The 16,038-nt window shown below is 36.0% G+C and overlaps 1 protein-coding gene across 1 annotated transcript; it reads left to right on the top strand.

The window, feature by feature from the left end:
- Window positions 1-12,787: 12,787 nt before the first annotated feature.
- LOC126588544 (histone H2B.2-like) lies at window positions 12,788-14,535 on the top strand. Its single transcript, XM_050253645.1, has one exon. It carries the CDS (start codon window positions 13,392-13,394, stop codon window positions 14,355-14,357), a length of 966 nt encoding a protein of 321 aa, XP_050109602.1. The 5' UTR covers window positions 12,788-13,391; the 3' UTR covers window positions 14,358-14,535.
- The last annotated feature ends 1,503 nt before the right edge of the window (window positions 14,536-16,038 follow it).

Raw genomic sequence — 16,038 nt, 5'->3', positions numbered from 1 at the left:
ATTTTATACTTGATGGAAGTATAATATTAACTCTAAGTGTTTGTTTAGTCTAGACCATGAGAGTTGTACAAACTGTAAGTTCTCCGATTTAGTGAGTCGTACCCAGTGCACAAAGCTCCCGCTTTACGTAGGGTCTGGGAGAGGTGAATGTTGGCTAGCCTTAACCCCATTTATGGAGAGGCTGCTCCCAAATCTCGAACTCGAGACCTACCGCTCATGAGCGAAGGCACTTGCCATCGCACCAAGTGCGACCTTTACCTCCGATTTAGTGAGTAATAAAGTAAAATTATACGAAGGATTTACACAGAAAAAGATTTTGGAGACTTGTATACTTTTAGGTTTGGATTACATATTGAAAAGGAGATAGAAAAGATAACAGCTTGTGAAAATGCGGTTATTTAAGATCAATTTAAGAAAAATATTTTATACTTTACATATCAAATTGTGTATGATCTCCAAATCGATATGTCTCAATGCTGTTTAATTTATATGATGTATGAAAAATATATCTAGATCGGCAACATTAATCTTGAGTTTATATAGTAGTTTAGGAAATTGGAAGGTTTGGGGATGTAAATGAGAAATGGTCAGGGAGGAGAAGCCAATCAAGAACAAAAAGAATAAAGTGAAAACTGTGTATGATTATCGTTTGAAGGGAAATGACGGAAAGGACTATAGGTCCTGCAGATCAGTATCCCATAGGTCCATGAGTGAAATAAAAATATTTAAATCATGTGTTTATTTATTTATTTTTAATCAATATAATATTTTAAAATAATAAAATAGTCAATTTATGTCGGTTATAACCGATATAGTACTAAAATAATAACCGACATCGTTAACTTAAAAACCGTCAGAATATGTTAAAAAATTAAAAAAAAAAGAATTCAAAAATACTGGCGGTTATAATAATTTTATGGCGGTTTCATCTGACACTAAATATCTCCAAGTAATTCGAAGTTTATTAGGAAAGATCTTCTAGATCTCAAAGGATTCCTAATCTATCTCTTCTTAGGATTTACACAATCACAATATCTATCAGAACATATGTCACAACACTCATCCTGAGTGTGCTAATACTCAAGTAGATGGCGCATCATATCTTCAGACAAATGTAGAAGCAGTTGATGAAGTCGTCCCGTTTAGTTGGCACAAGTAGCGAATGCGAGTCTCAAAAGAATTCATCGCTATGGCAAACTCCAGGGTAGGACAAAAGCCCATAGTCAAAGGAGAAAAGTGAGAAGTTGCATTAAGTCAAAATTATAGGTCTTTGGGATGCAAGAAGAACGTACAAAAGGGTATGACCAACTCAGGATGGGTGCCTCGTCAAAACCTAGTCAGGTAGCAAAAACTCAGTGGAAAAAATGCTCCTAAGGGTATGGAAAAAAAGTTCATTAAGGTCAAGTGAGTATACTTCTGGATACTCCCCCTAAGTTTGATAGAACTTCCAAATGAAACTACAAACATCGCAAATGAGAAAGTTATGCATACCAATTCCTTGCACAAGCTTCTGGAAGGTAGATTTCGGCAGTGACGTGGTGTAGAAGTCGGCAAGGTTGTCTGGGATCAGAATGCTTGACTTCAATCTTATAATGCTCATGCTAATATAGACACAATATGCTTGGCATTGACTTGTTGGATGTATCATGATCTGATCTATACATACGGGGTGTTGTCTTCATGGATCGTTGTTGGGACTTAGCAATGGATGAAAATCGCAGGGACTTCGAATATGCTCAACAAGAGTTCTGGGCCATATCTTTCATGTTATGAGATACAATGAGTCTTGGAATGATTCAAAAGTTTTGTAACTAAAGGTCTATATCATGGACCTCAAAGATATTAAAGTGTTTCTTAATGGTAAAGACATAGCCATTCAAGAACGTACCTTGTGTGGTCTAATAGATAGTCTGATTCAGCGAATCCCACAAGGTAGGCATCATTCCGAAGATCAAGGAGGTGTGATCCATTATGATATGCATAGGGATAGATAAGCCCAAATCCTAGTAATGGAAAAACATCTTTAAAACTAATTTGGTGGTGGTGTGTAGGCGTTGTGCTACTTTATGCCAAAAGATTATCACCACATAAGATATATGATCTAGTACATTGAGCTAGGTGCAACAAATGCCAATTGTACTTAGATATTGTTGCCTCACGTTCTAATATAGAACTTTATGCTCCATAACCTCCGTAATGGTCTCATTTGCATCTAGCATATAACACATTCTGGGTCTAGTTTAAGTGGTGGACTAGAATACCATCAGAACTAGCTCGAAACTTCAGGTCGAGGTAATATCAAGTTTTCTCAAGATCATCCATCTTAAAGTCCGATTTTAGGTGCGAGTCATTTTTCTCAACTCTAGCCATTTCGGATTTTGTACACGAAGGGGTATATATCCCTAACTGATCAAATGCTCACTTAGATAGCTATACCACATCCATCCAAATAGTTTTGTATCCACAAAAGTGAAGGCTTCATCAGAACCGAGATGGTGTTCTTGTGGTCTAGAACAATTTGAATCGTGTAAGTCATTTAAAGACTCCATGTAGGTTTTGTATCAGGATTCAAGAGATACTACAACCACGTTAGTAATGCTGCAATCAATCACAGGGCGTATAAGAGAAGCCTTGCGCCATAAGTCATCATATCGCACTATTTCATTCATCTTATTCGTCATAGATTGATTCTTCTAGTTGACCAATTGGTTCTATGTTAACACTAATCAACGAAATGCGGTTTGTTATCGTCGCTTTTCATTTATGTCGGTAATTACCATATAAATGAAACATCATCTACGATAATCTCATTCCAATTCCATATCTCATCCAAATTAGTATACTGGACCAAGAACTTCAAGTCTCAGGAGTAATCCGGATTTTATCTCATGAGATAGAAAGAATTGAGACAGCGATCGAGGGGTGGATTCGTTCGCGTCATGTTCCTTCACTTTCAGGGAGGTGAATCTTTCGAACCAAGCAATCTACTACGCTTCTGGCGCATGATGATTGATTGGCTAGCCGCAAATGTACAAGGGTAGGCCACAGTAGTGACGTTCCTATTTTCGGGGACGCAGGTCCGTCGTACATTTGGTATATTCATCTTTGCAAGCACATTTGTAGCTGGTATATGTGATATTGTTACTTTTGCTAGATCAGATGAAGTGTTTGGTTATACTCTAACGATCTAGATTTTGATCGAGATGAAACATAGTGGGGACGTCCATTATAATTCGCATCGTTCTTTAGGAACATTGACGTTTTTATCTCCCCCTAACGGTGGGAAGATTGTCTCATAAAAATGACAATCCGTAAAATGAGCAGTAAAGAGATCGCGTGTCAAAGGTTCTAAGTAATGAATATTAGAAGGAAAATCATAACCGAAATAGATTTCCATCTTTCTCTGATGACCCATTTTTTGTACGTAAGGGTGGTGCAAATGGCATATAGACTGCATAACCAAAGACGTGCAAATGCAATATGTCGGGTTCTTATCTGGTAACCAACTGACACACGCTTGATAAGGTTCGGTCATGATGAGCCTCAAGCGAACCACCTATGGCTGCTGGCAATATTACATGGCCATGGCCCCAAGCAGAGATCAGGAACTTGGTACGCATAACCAACGATCGTGCAATCATTTGAATGCGTTTAATGAGTGATTTTGCTAGGCCTTTCCGAGTATGAATATGGGGTAGTGGATGTTCAACTTCAAAACCTAATTGACATGCAATATCCATCAAAAGTTTTCGATGTAAATTCTCCAACTTATCTAATCGAATAGATTTGATCAGATAATCAGGGTGGTAAGCCCTGAGCTTGTTAATCTGAGCCACTAGTGTGGAGAATGCAGCTTGTGGACAACATCCACATGTGTGATCAACGTGTAGAAGCATCAACCATTATCATAAAGTATCTAAATGGTCAGCATAGTGGTTGAATCAGTCCATAAATGTCCCCTTGAATCATTTGTAGAAAAGATGGAGGGTGCTAAGGTATAATACGCTTTCAGGTATGATGTATTTACTTCTGGTAAGAGGATGCCCACAACAACACATCATTCATCCTAGATATCCCAAACGTACATCCCTAGCGAAAATTGTTTTAGAATATCGAGCTTCTGGCCGACTACACAGTGGGCTTGAATGGGTGTAATCCACTCATTAGACGTTCTATCTTCTCTAGAATACGCTTATGGCTATATTCATAGGAAGTGCAAATGAATTTTACTCTATTTTCTACATTGGTTTCAATATGGTAATAATGCTCTCGAACATCCTTAAAGCTAAAAAAAAAAGCGTTCTTCCAGAACGAAGTGAGTATAAGGCTTCCATTTACGATAAAATTAGTATCATTGGACAATATAAGGCAGTGCCATGCCCCACAATCAGGTTGGATAAGCTTGAAATGGTTGTCAGGGGGTGATTAGGTATGAAGTTATCATAGATACAAACAATAACTTCCCACAAAACATACCTAAGCATGAGTTAATTGTATTAGTCACATGCTGTAATTTTCATTAATTAACTCTTATTCGAGAATAATAGTGACATCCAAACACCAATCTTAAATCCGGGAAAAAATAAATTGTTCACAAAGTAAACCAAATATACATAGGGGTTCCGCCAATATGGCCTTTCATGTTAAAATTTCGCTCTTCCAAATGTGTTAGGTAGAGCAAAATTAGTCTCACAGATTGACTATGGGAATGGTACTCCTCAACAAAATTGGTACAAGCACAGAAAAGTGCATAACCAATGATCAATTCCGTCAAAATGAAATTAGATTCTGCATGGTTGAGGTTCGGGAATACTATCCTTTATTCTTGAAGTGTTTAGATCTTAGGTACCAAGGATCATGCTTCGGGCATGATACCACCTCTTGGCAGGCCCAGATTATACTATATTTTGTAAAAAAAACTCGAAATTAGATTGTATGAGAGAGACAAATCCAAATTTGGGTTCGGTAAGCTCTAGCCGAAGCTGTAAGGGTCTGTTTGGTAGGCCTCTACCGAAGCAGATCATGCCCTTCAATGCACCTTTGTCTAAAGCACCACCAATCCGTAGACTCTAGCTGAAATTAGGTTTAACCGTTCAATACCTCCCAGCCAAATTATTAGGGTACTTTTCTCTCAAAAGTGTGGTAGTAATTAGATCCAAGAATTTGATAAATTTCTGCTCTCTATACTGCTACTTCAGGAGCAATTTAGATATAGAAGGACAAGAAAGATTTTCTTCCAATCGAAATTTGATCGGATATAAACTTCAGAATTGTACCTATTGATGGACGTAAAAGGTTTCAATCATGTTTTGCTTTGGGCAATTATTTATCTTTGCATGATTTGAAATGGTTCATAGAAGCAAGTCCAAGAGTCATGGAGTCCTCAATTTAAAATGCTTCAAGCATCAGTCTTTGGATAAAGATCATAGTGAAAGCTTTTTCAGCTTTTCCACATCACAACTGGCTACAATGATTTCGCAACTAGTCATAGTCAAGCGAGATGTCACATCTTGTATCCACCTAAAGTAGTTTCTTGTTCGAAACTTCCAAATCAGTGAAATCAAACTTGTTACGGTACACGCTGAATGACAGAAACAAGAATGTGATTGGTGCTTTAGGAAATAAAATTTCCATAAACATCAAAGTTAGAACATTCAGGTTCTAAGACATGGTTTGGTTTAAACGGATTTAAGCATGGAGAACTTCGGGTCTCAACATGAGTGTAAGGTTCTAAAAAACATTAGGCACTAGTTAGGCGGCGGGCTGGGGCCTAGTGCCTAGGCGGCTAGGCGGGCGCCTAAGCGGACTAGGCGGATTTAAGTAAATCTATTATATTTCATGTAAATAAGTGTCTGTTTATACTTAAAATATATATAATTTCATCATAAACTACAAAACATAATAACATATATATTATGAAGTATTGGAACATAATGAAAATATGGGGAACAAGCATATAATGTGTGTTCATTTAAGTATTCAACAAGTCTCTTAAAATTTATTGGAAAAATTAAATGCAAAATAAAAGTTATATGTTTTCTGTCTAAGTGAGTTGCAACTTAGGCAGGTGCCTAGGCCGGTCTGGGCGGGCTAGACAGGTGCTTAGGCGGTCTAGGCAGGCGCCTCAACAGGTCTAGGCACCATTTCTTAATATTCAAACGTCTAGGCATTAATCGGGGCGATGACCAACCGCCTAACGCCTAGGCGGGGTCTAGGCGGGAATTTTTAGAACAATGTGAGTGTTACGCGTTAAGAAACTTCAAGTTTCTATGGCACTTTCCTGAAACTTTGGGTTCAAAAGTATGAACTTCAGGTTCATAATACCTGCAAACAAACACAATATATACCAGAAAAAAAATATGCAACAGATAAATGCATGTAGGTTTGTCAGGGCTTTATGATAGTGATTTAATTAATTATTGATCTTTGGGACAATGGGAAGAATTGAGAGAAAAATATAAACCCAATAATGCCTAAAAAAATTAGGCGGTTAAAATTGGTGGCGAAAAATGGACCAAAGCCCAAAGGTGGCTAAAATTGATGGGAACATCTCGGGTCGACTAGACCAGGCCTAAATGCACCAAAAATAAAAAGAGGTTGCAGGCCCAAATTAGCAAAAGCCCATATAGGGGCGCTAATCTAGTATAGTGGGGTGCAGGGGAAAGAAAGGTTCCACGTTGGGGCCGGATCCAGTGCAACGCGGGCACACATACACCAGTTGCGGGCTGTGATTGGATGTGGCGCAGTGCAGGGGAAAAGGTAGGAGCCCATAAAGGCTCAATTGTTTCTCAGGCCGAGAAGGGACAAGCCACTAAAGCCCAAAAAGCTGGTGACAATGTAAAGCCCTGATGGGCTTGCAGTACATGCCAAAGAAGAACAAGCCCAATAGGGCTCGGGTCTGCACCAAGAACCAACCCAACAATGCTAGGTGTGTTCACCGGGGAAAACCAGTGCTGCCGCTTCTGGCAACTGTGTTCTGGGTCAGGACCATCTGGGAAAATTGAGTTCCAACGGAGAGGGTTACTCTCAACGCCCAAGAGCCAAAAACCCATGGATTTGAAATCTGGATTTCAAAATCCGATGAGATTCGAAGAAATCTCGACCAAGTGTTCGTCAGGGATGACTTTAGGTTAAGACGGTGGTTACAGTGGTGGTCCTCGCTGCATGTGCAGGTTTAGGGGTGACGACGTCAGAACGGCGTCAGGTTTCTGGGTTCCAATGGAGCTGCTGTGCTCCGGTTTGGTTTGTGGCTTATGGCTCCAGTGGCTCTAGCAGTTGATGGCCTAGTGTGCTGGTGGCTCGGGATATGGTGGTTTGCCGACTCAAAGCCCCAACTCACCTGGGTTGAAAAAAAAACCCTAACTTTTTTTGTTTTTGTTTTCAATTCAATTATATGATATAACAATATATAATTCAATTCATGCATGTTTAATATAATTCATAGTAATATCAATTCACATAATTTAAAATTATGAGCGTAATGTATACACACTTTATGTAGAATCTAAAATTCTAAAAACGTAAAGTTGGGTCATGCATTATGGTAAATATTCATGCTATTAGGGCTGCAAAAATATCGAGTTAAAAACCGTTGTTTTGAAAGAACATGATTGCATGATGATATTGATGAACTAGTTTGATGTAGAAAATTATTTCTTGAATTTCGGCTTTCCATCTCCAAAACTTGTATCACTTTCAAGAAAAAAAAATATTGTAAATTGAATCCATAAAAGTATATAAATTAAAAAAAATAAAAATTTAATCAATTAAAAAATAATTTATTTAGGATATTTACACAATCACAATATGTATTAGAACATATGTCACAACAAGTTTATATGACAATTAAAAAATAGGTATAAGTTCAGATGATATTTCAAAAAATTTCTCTTTAAAAAAAAGGAATATTTTTGCTCACCCTCTCAAAGTGATAGTTCTGCTCAGCACCTTATTTAGCACAGTTAGATGAACTTTAATTTTGAGATCTATGCAGTGGAGATAGATACAAATCTCAAAATTTAAACTCAGGTTCGCTTTAAACATAAGCATGAGTTGGAATTCAAAAAACCAAAGCCAAGTATCTTTGAAATTAATATATAGTTGATATGCCTTTCATAACCAAACTTAGAAAGATGGATGTAGAGATTATCTTTTATGAAAAATCGATAATTCGACAGTAAGTGTTTTGGACCAATTATTGGTAGTATGAATTATGACTCTAGAAGATGATATGTTGTAATTTGGTAATTGGTAAATTAAGAAGTTAAGGAGTCGTTTGATAACCATTTCATTTTCAATTTTCTTTTGGTTTTTGGTTTTCACTATTCACTTTTTTGTTAAAAAACTAAAAACTCAAATTTTGATTGGTAACTATTTTTTATTTTCAGTATTCATTTTTTATTTTTAAATTGAACAATGAAAGTAGCTACTGAACAAATTTGAATTTTCTTTTTAAAAAAAAGTAAAAACTAAAGTTCAAAACTAAAAATGGCGATCAAACCGTCCCTAAAAAGTTAATTGCTGACTCAATTCCAATGGCATATGTTATTCTATGTCCAACGTCCAACATGGTATCCAATGCGGTTAAGCATGTTGTTGTGCATACAGACAAGGAGGAGAGAGACAGTGATAAAGAAATGATCGGAAATAAAGCAAGTTTTGGGGTAACGACTGTGTGGGAAAAGGATACTTCATATAATCCACATCATCAGGATGCAGGTCAAGAAGAATAAATTTGGGTAATTTCTGAAATCTATTAAATAGGGGTTACATAAGAAGATGCAGTGAGAAAGGAGATAAATTCTATAAAACAATTTATATGGACGAGTATATTAATAGGTTTTAAATTTTATAAAACAATTTATACGAAAAGAGTATTTTAATATGGTATCTCATAGTAATAGTACATTAAGTGACGTAAAACTTACACATATTATCGTTTAATATGCACTAAACATTACAATAACGGCATACCTGTATCATAGAAGTCTTTATCATGAGTATTTTTTTCGTTGCATAAGGTCATGTACTATATTGTATTGGAGCCAGGGAATGTGTCATGTGATGGGTGGGTTCCCTTGGCCCTGCACGATGATGGTAGCTCCCTTGGCCCTACGTGTTGGGTAAGTCCTCAGGCTACATATGGTTGCCGATGTATAGATCTTCCACGTGTGACCTACTAATTGGATCTCTCATGAGGGAGCGTGTTGAAATATCCTACATCGGTCGTATGTCTGAGCAAAGAAGAGTTTAAATATCATAACCCCGGTCCAACTAATATCGAGACATTTTGTGATAAAACCCAACACTAGCTAACGGATTGAGCAGGTGGTAATTATTAAGTTGAAGACAATATCAGTATTGTTAGAAGTGGAGTCATCGGCCCGTCTCTCAAAAAATTGTATAGCATATCCAAACCGCAGATTACCCTTGGGTTATGTAGAGAAGAATACAATCCATGAAGGTGCTGTTAACAGTAGACACCTAGGTTTTTACAATATAAGATGCAGACAAAACAAATTGTCAAATTCTCTCCACCTCTTTCTACAACTAACCCCAAAAAATGTCAGATTCTCTTCATCTCTTTCTATATTCAGAGTACCTCTTTCTCCAGATAGAGTAGTTAGTTATATGTCCATGGCTGAAGATCATAAAATATCTGATGATCATCATCACCAACTTCTATCAAAATTTCACGATCAACCTTCAAAAGATTTCGAAAAAGGCGATATTACTGAACCAATCGCTCATGAGTTACCAAATGATCGACAGAAGGACTTGTGTCGAACGCCAGCCTCGTACGATCACAACATACCTACCATTCAAAGCTGCCCTGCCACACCAAGAAAACAAGCACACGGAAATGTTTTCTTACATAAGAGGAAATTGGCACGATTTGACTTCTTTGAAACCACCGGGCGTGAAGAGGTAGACTCATTCTTTCGCTCTTGCTTTGAATCTCCTAGAGTTAGGAAGAGATATACAAGTATATAATTTTATTTTTTTAATAAACGATATTATCTATCGTAAGGGAAGGAGGTGGGCTTAGCCTTACAATAGGTTAGCAATAAGGTGGTTCGAATTCGTCTTTGACGAGAATCGAATCTAAGACATTTCACTTACAAGTATATAATTAAACCTTCGAGTATTTCTAGCTTGCAAACACTCTGCCTGTATATATTATTGTTCTTTATATATTACTGCATTAATTATATGCTTTTTCTTGTTTTGAGCAAAATTTATATGTTTTCCTTAATTCCTTGACTTAATATATGGATCTATTAGGATCTATTATGATCGATGTGAATTATATATATATATATATATATATATATATATATATATATATTATAGTAAATGCAATTGCAATATTTTCTTTCTTGTTCCTTGTTTTTTATTTTCACGGAAACTTGTTATATTCTTTGTTATAGTTGTGTGTGTGTCAATTATTAAGGGTCGTGTACCATTTACGAAGAGTAGTAAACTTGTGTAAAATAGTTGTATGTAAATATATTTGGGATGGTAATGGTGTCATTCGATTTTCTATTGTAAGGGACGTTCCTACAAGGGAATGCTAGGGAAGGAAAATTTCTTATGTTCTCCTACCCGATATATGGAAGCACACATTGAGAGTACATATATAAGAATTCCACATTGGAGAAAAAAAAAATTAACCTTAGATGTGCTTATAAGGAGTATGACATGCAATTCCCTATATTAGAAAACTTGAAACCTCTACTTTCCTTTACACACTAACAGGAAGTGGGACGCAAATGCACTTCTCATGAGTGTGATATAAGAATTTCTCCTCTCCCACACAGAGGCTATTATTGTGTTGGTTTGATACTGCTTCGAGGCGAGTCAGCGACCATTGTTTGGGCCAAATAATATTTGGAACCATATATATATAGTACAGCCAAAAGAAATTTGAAATAATAAAGTAACGTGTAAGCAAGGGTTGGAGGAAGGTATAGCTTTGGATCCTATTTGTGTGTGTGTGTGTGTGTGTGTGTTTCGCAAGAAGAGTGACTCCTAAAAGATAAAGGCTTCCTCTAATTTGTCTTTGTTCTCTGCTGGGAGATGGAGAGATAATTGGTGACCAAAAACAAAAGACACTCTTGAACGACAATCATTATACATCATGAAGAAAAGAAAAAATACTTGTTTATACCTAGAGAAATATCCCACAAATAACGATTCACGTAGACAAATAAAACCTGCAAGCCTCCCATTAATTAAGACAAAGAATAAAAGAGTCATGAAATAAGAATATCGATATACTTTCAATTTACGATTCTTAACCACAAATAACACTTACAAAAATATCAATCTTTCCGAATAACCTTAAATTACAATCTAAGTCTTACACGATCAAAGAGTGTGAAGATAGATCCAGTTAAAATAGTGATTAACATATGCAATCTGGAATAAATAACATTTTCATACACTTATAACTTAAAATGTTCATTTGGGAGCTCATGGAAGCCCTAATATCTTCAAGTCGTGCATTTGCATTTTTTTGTCAATTCAAGTCTTGCATTTCAATGGACGCAATTTTGGGCCTTTGCCAATTCATTTCATGTTGAAATTACAACCATACATTTCAGGAGGATTTTTATGTAAGCGTGCTTACTGTTATCCTGCCATATCGGTCTAATTATAGGTTAAAATTTTCCTTTATGTGTTTTTTCTCCATGTCTTTGCCCGCATATTAATTTCAACAAGGATGCTTTATTCCATGTCTTTTCCCGTATTTTTTTCCATCTCTTTGCCCGTATATTAATTTCAACAAGGATAATATTTACCACAATAGTGGAAAGATGTTGAGTCATTGCATGACGGTGTGGGTTCGAACCCCGTCGGTTGCTAATCTAAGACCAATTCTCTAACATAATATATTTTTTAGCAAAACAAAAAACACAAAACAAAAAACCAAAAAAAAAAAAACAAAGATAATATTTATGTCTGAGAATATATTTATCCTTTACTTAATATTAACGACCTTTTATTATTTGAACATATGTCATTTATACTTTTTGTGATCATTTAAAAACTATATTTGTAAAAGTTATTCAATTTAAAGATCATTTAGTGATTACTACTTGTTTTATGAATAATTTTAATAACAAGCAGCATCCTTATCATAAGTTGTCTATTTATTTTTTGTATATAAATAGCTAAAAATATGCTAAATTAAGTAATTTTTTGCATATGTATCCTTAAATGTAGACCTAGTAATTTCTTACATAACACGTTAACATAATACGTAAACGATACAAAAATAACGGTTTCGGGTTGACACAATAACTAATCAGGTCGTTATTGGATCACACGATAAGCACCCGTTAATAACAGGTCATTAACAGGTTTACACGAGGGTGACATGTGGGTAACCTGTTTCGACACGTTAAGAAAAAAAAGATCAAGTAAGTTAAAGATACCAAACACATTAAAAATTTATAATAATTAATTTACATGTGCAAAAAATGTGTAAAAATAGGCTAACGCTCATGATCGTATCCTCTACGCTTTGAGAATGCGTACATTTCAAAATAAATAAAATTCAAAATTATTAATGTACAAGTTTGAAAAATATGAAAACATATATAAACGATCATGTTGCATCCTCAACCTTGAAATGCAACTCCCTTCATTTTTCATATCTGTGAACATTTAGTATTTTGTAGTAATATATTTATTTTCTTTTTGTCAAACAATATACTAATATTTTTTCATTAGGCTCTTATTTTGGGGGATATAACTTGAAAGACAAATATATTTTTTTCACATTTTGGAGTTATATTTATGTGACATTGCATATACTAATTTAGTATTATGTTTTCCATATGTTCTGGGTCAAATTAGGTTTTTTATTTTTATTATTTATTGATTTAAAATATATTTTTTTAACAGATAACGGGTCGGAACTTATTATCTAATAATATTAATGGGTCACTTTCCAATCGGGTCATATTACCCGTTTATTTTAAAGGTGCTACATGACACGACCCGTTGATATCAATTATTTCATAAAAACAACACAAACATGAAAAACACGACATGAATACTAAGTTTACTTGAATGATTATAAAAAAAAATAAATTATTTCGATATAATGTATAAAGATTGGTAAATGACACAAGCATTATCCATTCAATCTTATGTTTGAAAACAATTTATGTAAAACACGTTTACCGTTATCTTGCCATATCGGTTTCTTTTGCTATTGTCGGACCAACTTTTGCGTCCACCGCTAACTAAAGTTCGAAGGTGGAAAGTGCCATGAAGGGAAGTGAAATCTGAAGTGTTATCCAGAGGCCTCGTGTGCTTACCATTTCACTTTTACCGACGTAGCCATTAGGTTCAGAAACCACTCAACACCTGTCCGCCACATGTCAACGTCCAGTAAAACCACCAACACAGTTATCATCTGCTCGATGCAGATATTTAACTGCAACAACAAATCTTGTCTAGATTATCTCCATTTTCAATTAAGTTTTCTGAGAGTGAGAGGGAAAGAGGTTAACACAGCGGTGTCAAAAATGGCTCCAAAGCGCTCGGCGAAGATGGTGGTGAAGACCACCAAGCGAGTCGTGAAAGAAACGGTTGAAGTTTCAGTGGTTAAAACCAGAAGGAAGAAACAACAAGAAGATCGTCCACTGGAGACTATTTCCGTTGAAAACAACGACTCAAATCAAACCCAAAACGTAGAAGTTTCAGTTGGGAAAGAGCCGCTCAAGACTAGTAGTATTCCAATTGAAACTTTGGAGCAAGTTATTCCCATCGAAACCCAGGCAGAAAACCAAACCCTAAAAACCCAAAACGCTGAAGTCCAAGTCGACAGAGAGGCAGAAGAAAATCCTACGACTCCTGATCCACAAGAAACAGAGAAATTATCGAAGGAAGAAGAGCAGAAGAGTGAGGAGGACAAAACCCTAAGAGGAGGAGAGAACAAGGACGCGGAAGATTTGACGAAAACCGAAGAGCAAGCCTCGAAGAAAGGAGAGAAGAAAAGCGAGGTGAAAGGAGGGAAGAGGAGAGAGAAGAGGAGGAGTAGGGGAAGAGAAGAGTACAAGATATATGTGTATAAGGTTTTGAAGCAGGTGCATCCTGGGATGGGAGTGTCGTCCAAGGCCATGACGGTGTTGAATAACTTGATGAACGACATGTTTGAGAAGCTGGCTGATGAGGCAGCTAGGCTGACTACGTATACAGCGAGGAAGACATTGTCGTCGAGGGAGATTCAAGGGGCGGTGAAGCTGGTTTTGACTGGGGAGCTTGGGAGGCATGCCATGGCGGAGGGGACCAAGGCCGTGAGCACTTATGTTTCATATGGAGGAGGGTCGTCCAAGTCTTGATTATTTAATTAGAACTTCGTGTTACTTAATGTGTTTGTTGTTAGTTAGTTTTTGTTTTGCAAAATTGTTTATTAGTTTGTTGTCCGTTAGGGCATAGATAATTACCCATGTGTGGTGATGGTGTGTGAAAATGATCCATCTGTTTTCGTTATGAATGAAAGGCTGTTTTCTTGTTAAATTTTCATTTTTTTTTTGTTAATTGTAATCTTACCATTTATTATTTGTATTTATTTTCACTTATGAGTGAGATGTCATAAATTCGATTTTCATTTGAACCAGCCATTGTGAAGTTAAATCATTCTTAATATCGTTTAAAATAATAATAATAATAATAATATATAAGCACCCATTTTATTCGCTTTTTAACCAGTCTGGCAAGGTGGATCTCGGGTTTGTATACGTGTTTAAAAGTTGTCTATCAGCCATGCATATTCGTTGCGGTCTTGAAATTCGGAGAGTCAGTCCGTCCGGTCATTTGTTTTCAAATATTGACCTACAGCGGATTTTTAACTTGCAAAACGGAATTATAATTATTCACTACAAAATCATCATTATGCACTCTTCGTTTCATTTAAAATACGAATTTTTCGTTTCAATTAAAATACGAATTTTTTGAAATGTTAATAATGTCTCTGACGATCTTTTAATAGTATATTATTGAGGATGTAATTTCTCACCTTTAGAGCAATTCCACCCCTAAGGACTTTGCGCCAGCACCCAGCGCATTTATCCACTCAAATGAACAGTAATAGACTGGAGTGAACAGTAATAGGCCAAGGCATCTCCACCCCTAAAAAAATGCGCTGGTACCCAGCGCATTTATTTGGTGTGTTTTTTTTTTAAGTTTATTTCTAATAAGATTTTTAACCAATTTCAGATAAAATTTCAAATAAACTTAAAAAAAAATACACACTAAAATAAAATTACATACTCATCAAATAAACTAAAAAAAAACACACTAAAATGAAATTACATAAACTCATCAAATACACTTTATTCTTCAACCACAAGTTTTTTGGTATTTTTTTTTCACACAAAAAGTATATGAAAGCTTTGGTAGAAAGTGTAGAAAATATTGAAATGTGGTGTAAGGTGGAAGATGAGAGTTAGGTATTTATAGAAAAAATAAATAAATTTTTTTTTTAATTTTATGTATTTTTTAATATTTTTTCTGTATGTTTTAATAAATTTTAATTAGTTAATTAACATGGACCGTTGATCTGTGATCGGACGGTATATTTTAAAAGTAAAATTTAAATTTTTTTTACCGTTGGAAATCCAACGGTCTAGAAAAACTAGCCGTTGGAAATCCAACGGATATAAGAATGCCACGTCGCTGATGGGATCCGGAGCACAAGTGGGCTGACAGCCCTGTCGGCTACTCGCGGCAGCGCCTGCGTGAAGCGCACGCGCCAAGCAAACTGCCCAGCTTCTTGCTCAGTCTGTTTTGGGCTGGGCTCTTGCCCAGCTCGGGCTGGGTACCAGTCAAATTGAGGGGTGGACTTGGTTGACAGGGTGCTGGCCCTGTTTTTCTCCTGGGTCCTGGGCAAATTCCACTCCGGTGGAATTGCTCTTAACTTTTAAGTAGATATCTTTTCTATTAACGTGCAGTTTATAATACAATTTTAATAATATTTATTAATATTTGTCTACACAGTGTGTATAAACATATTTTTTTAGA

This window comes from Malus sylvestris, chromosome 11, assembly GCF_916048215.2.
Source record: "Malus sylvestris chromosome 11, drMalSylv7.2, whole genome shotgun sequence".
In the NCBI taxonomy this organism is placed as follows: Eukaryota; Viridiplantae; Streptophyta; class Magnoliopsida; order Rosales; family Rosaceae; genus Malus; species Malus sylvestris.
Note: the sequence above shows the minus strand (reverse complement) of the source record. Positions and strands in the feature narration are given on the sequence as shown.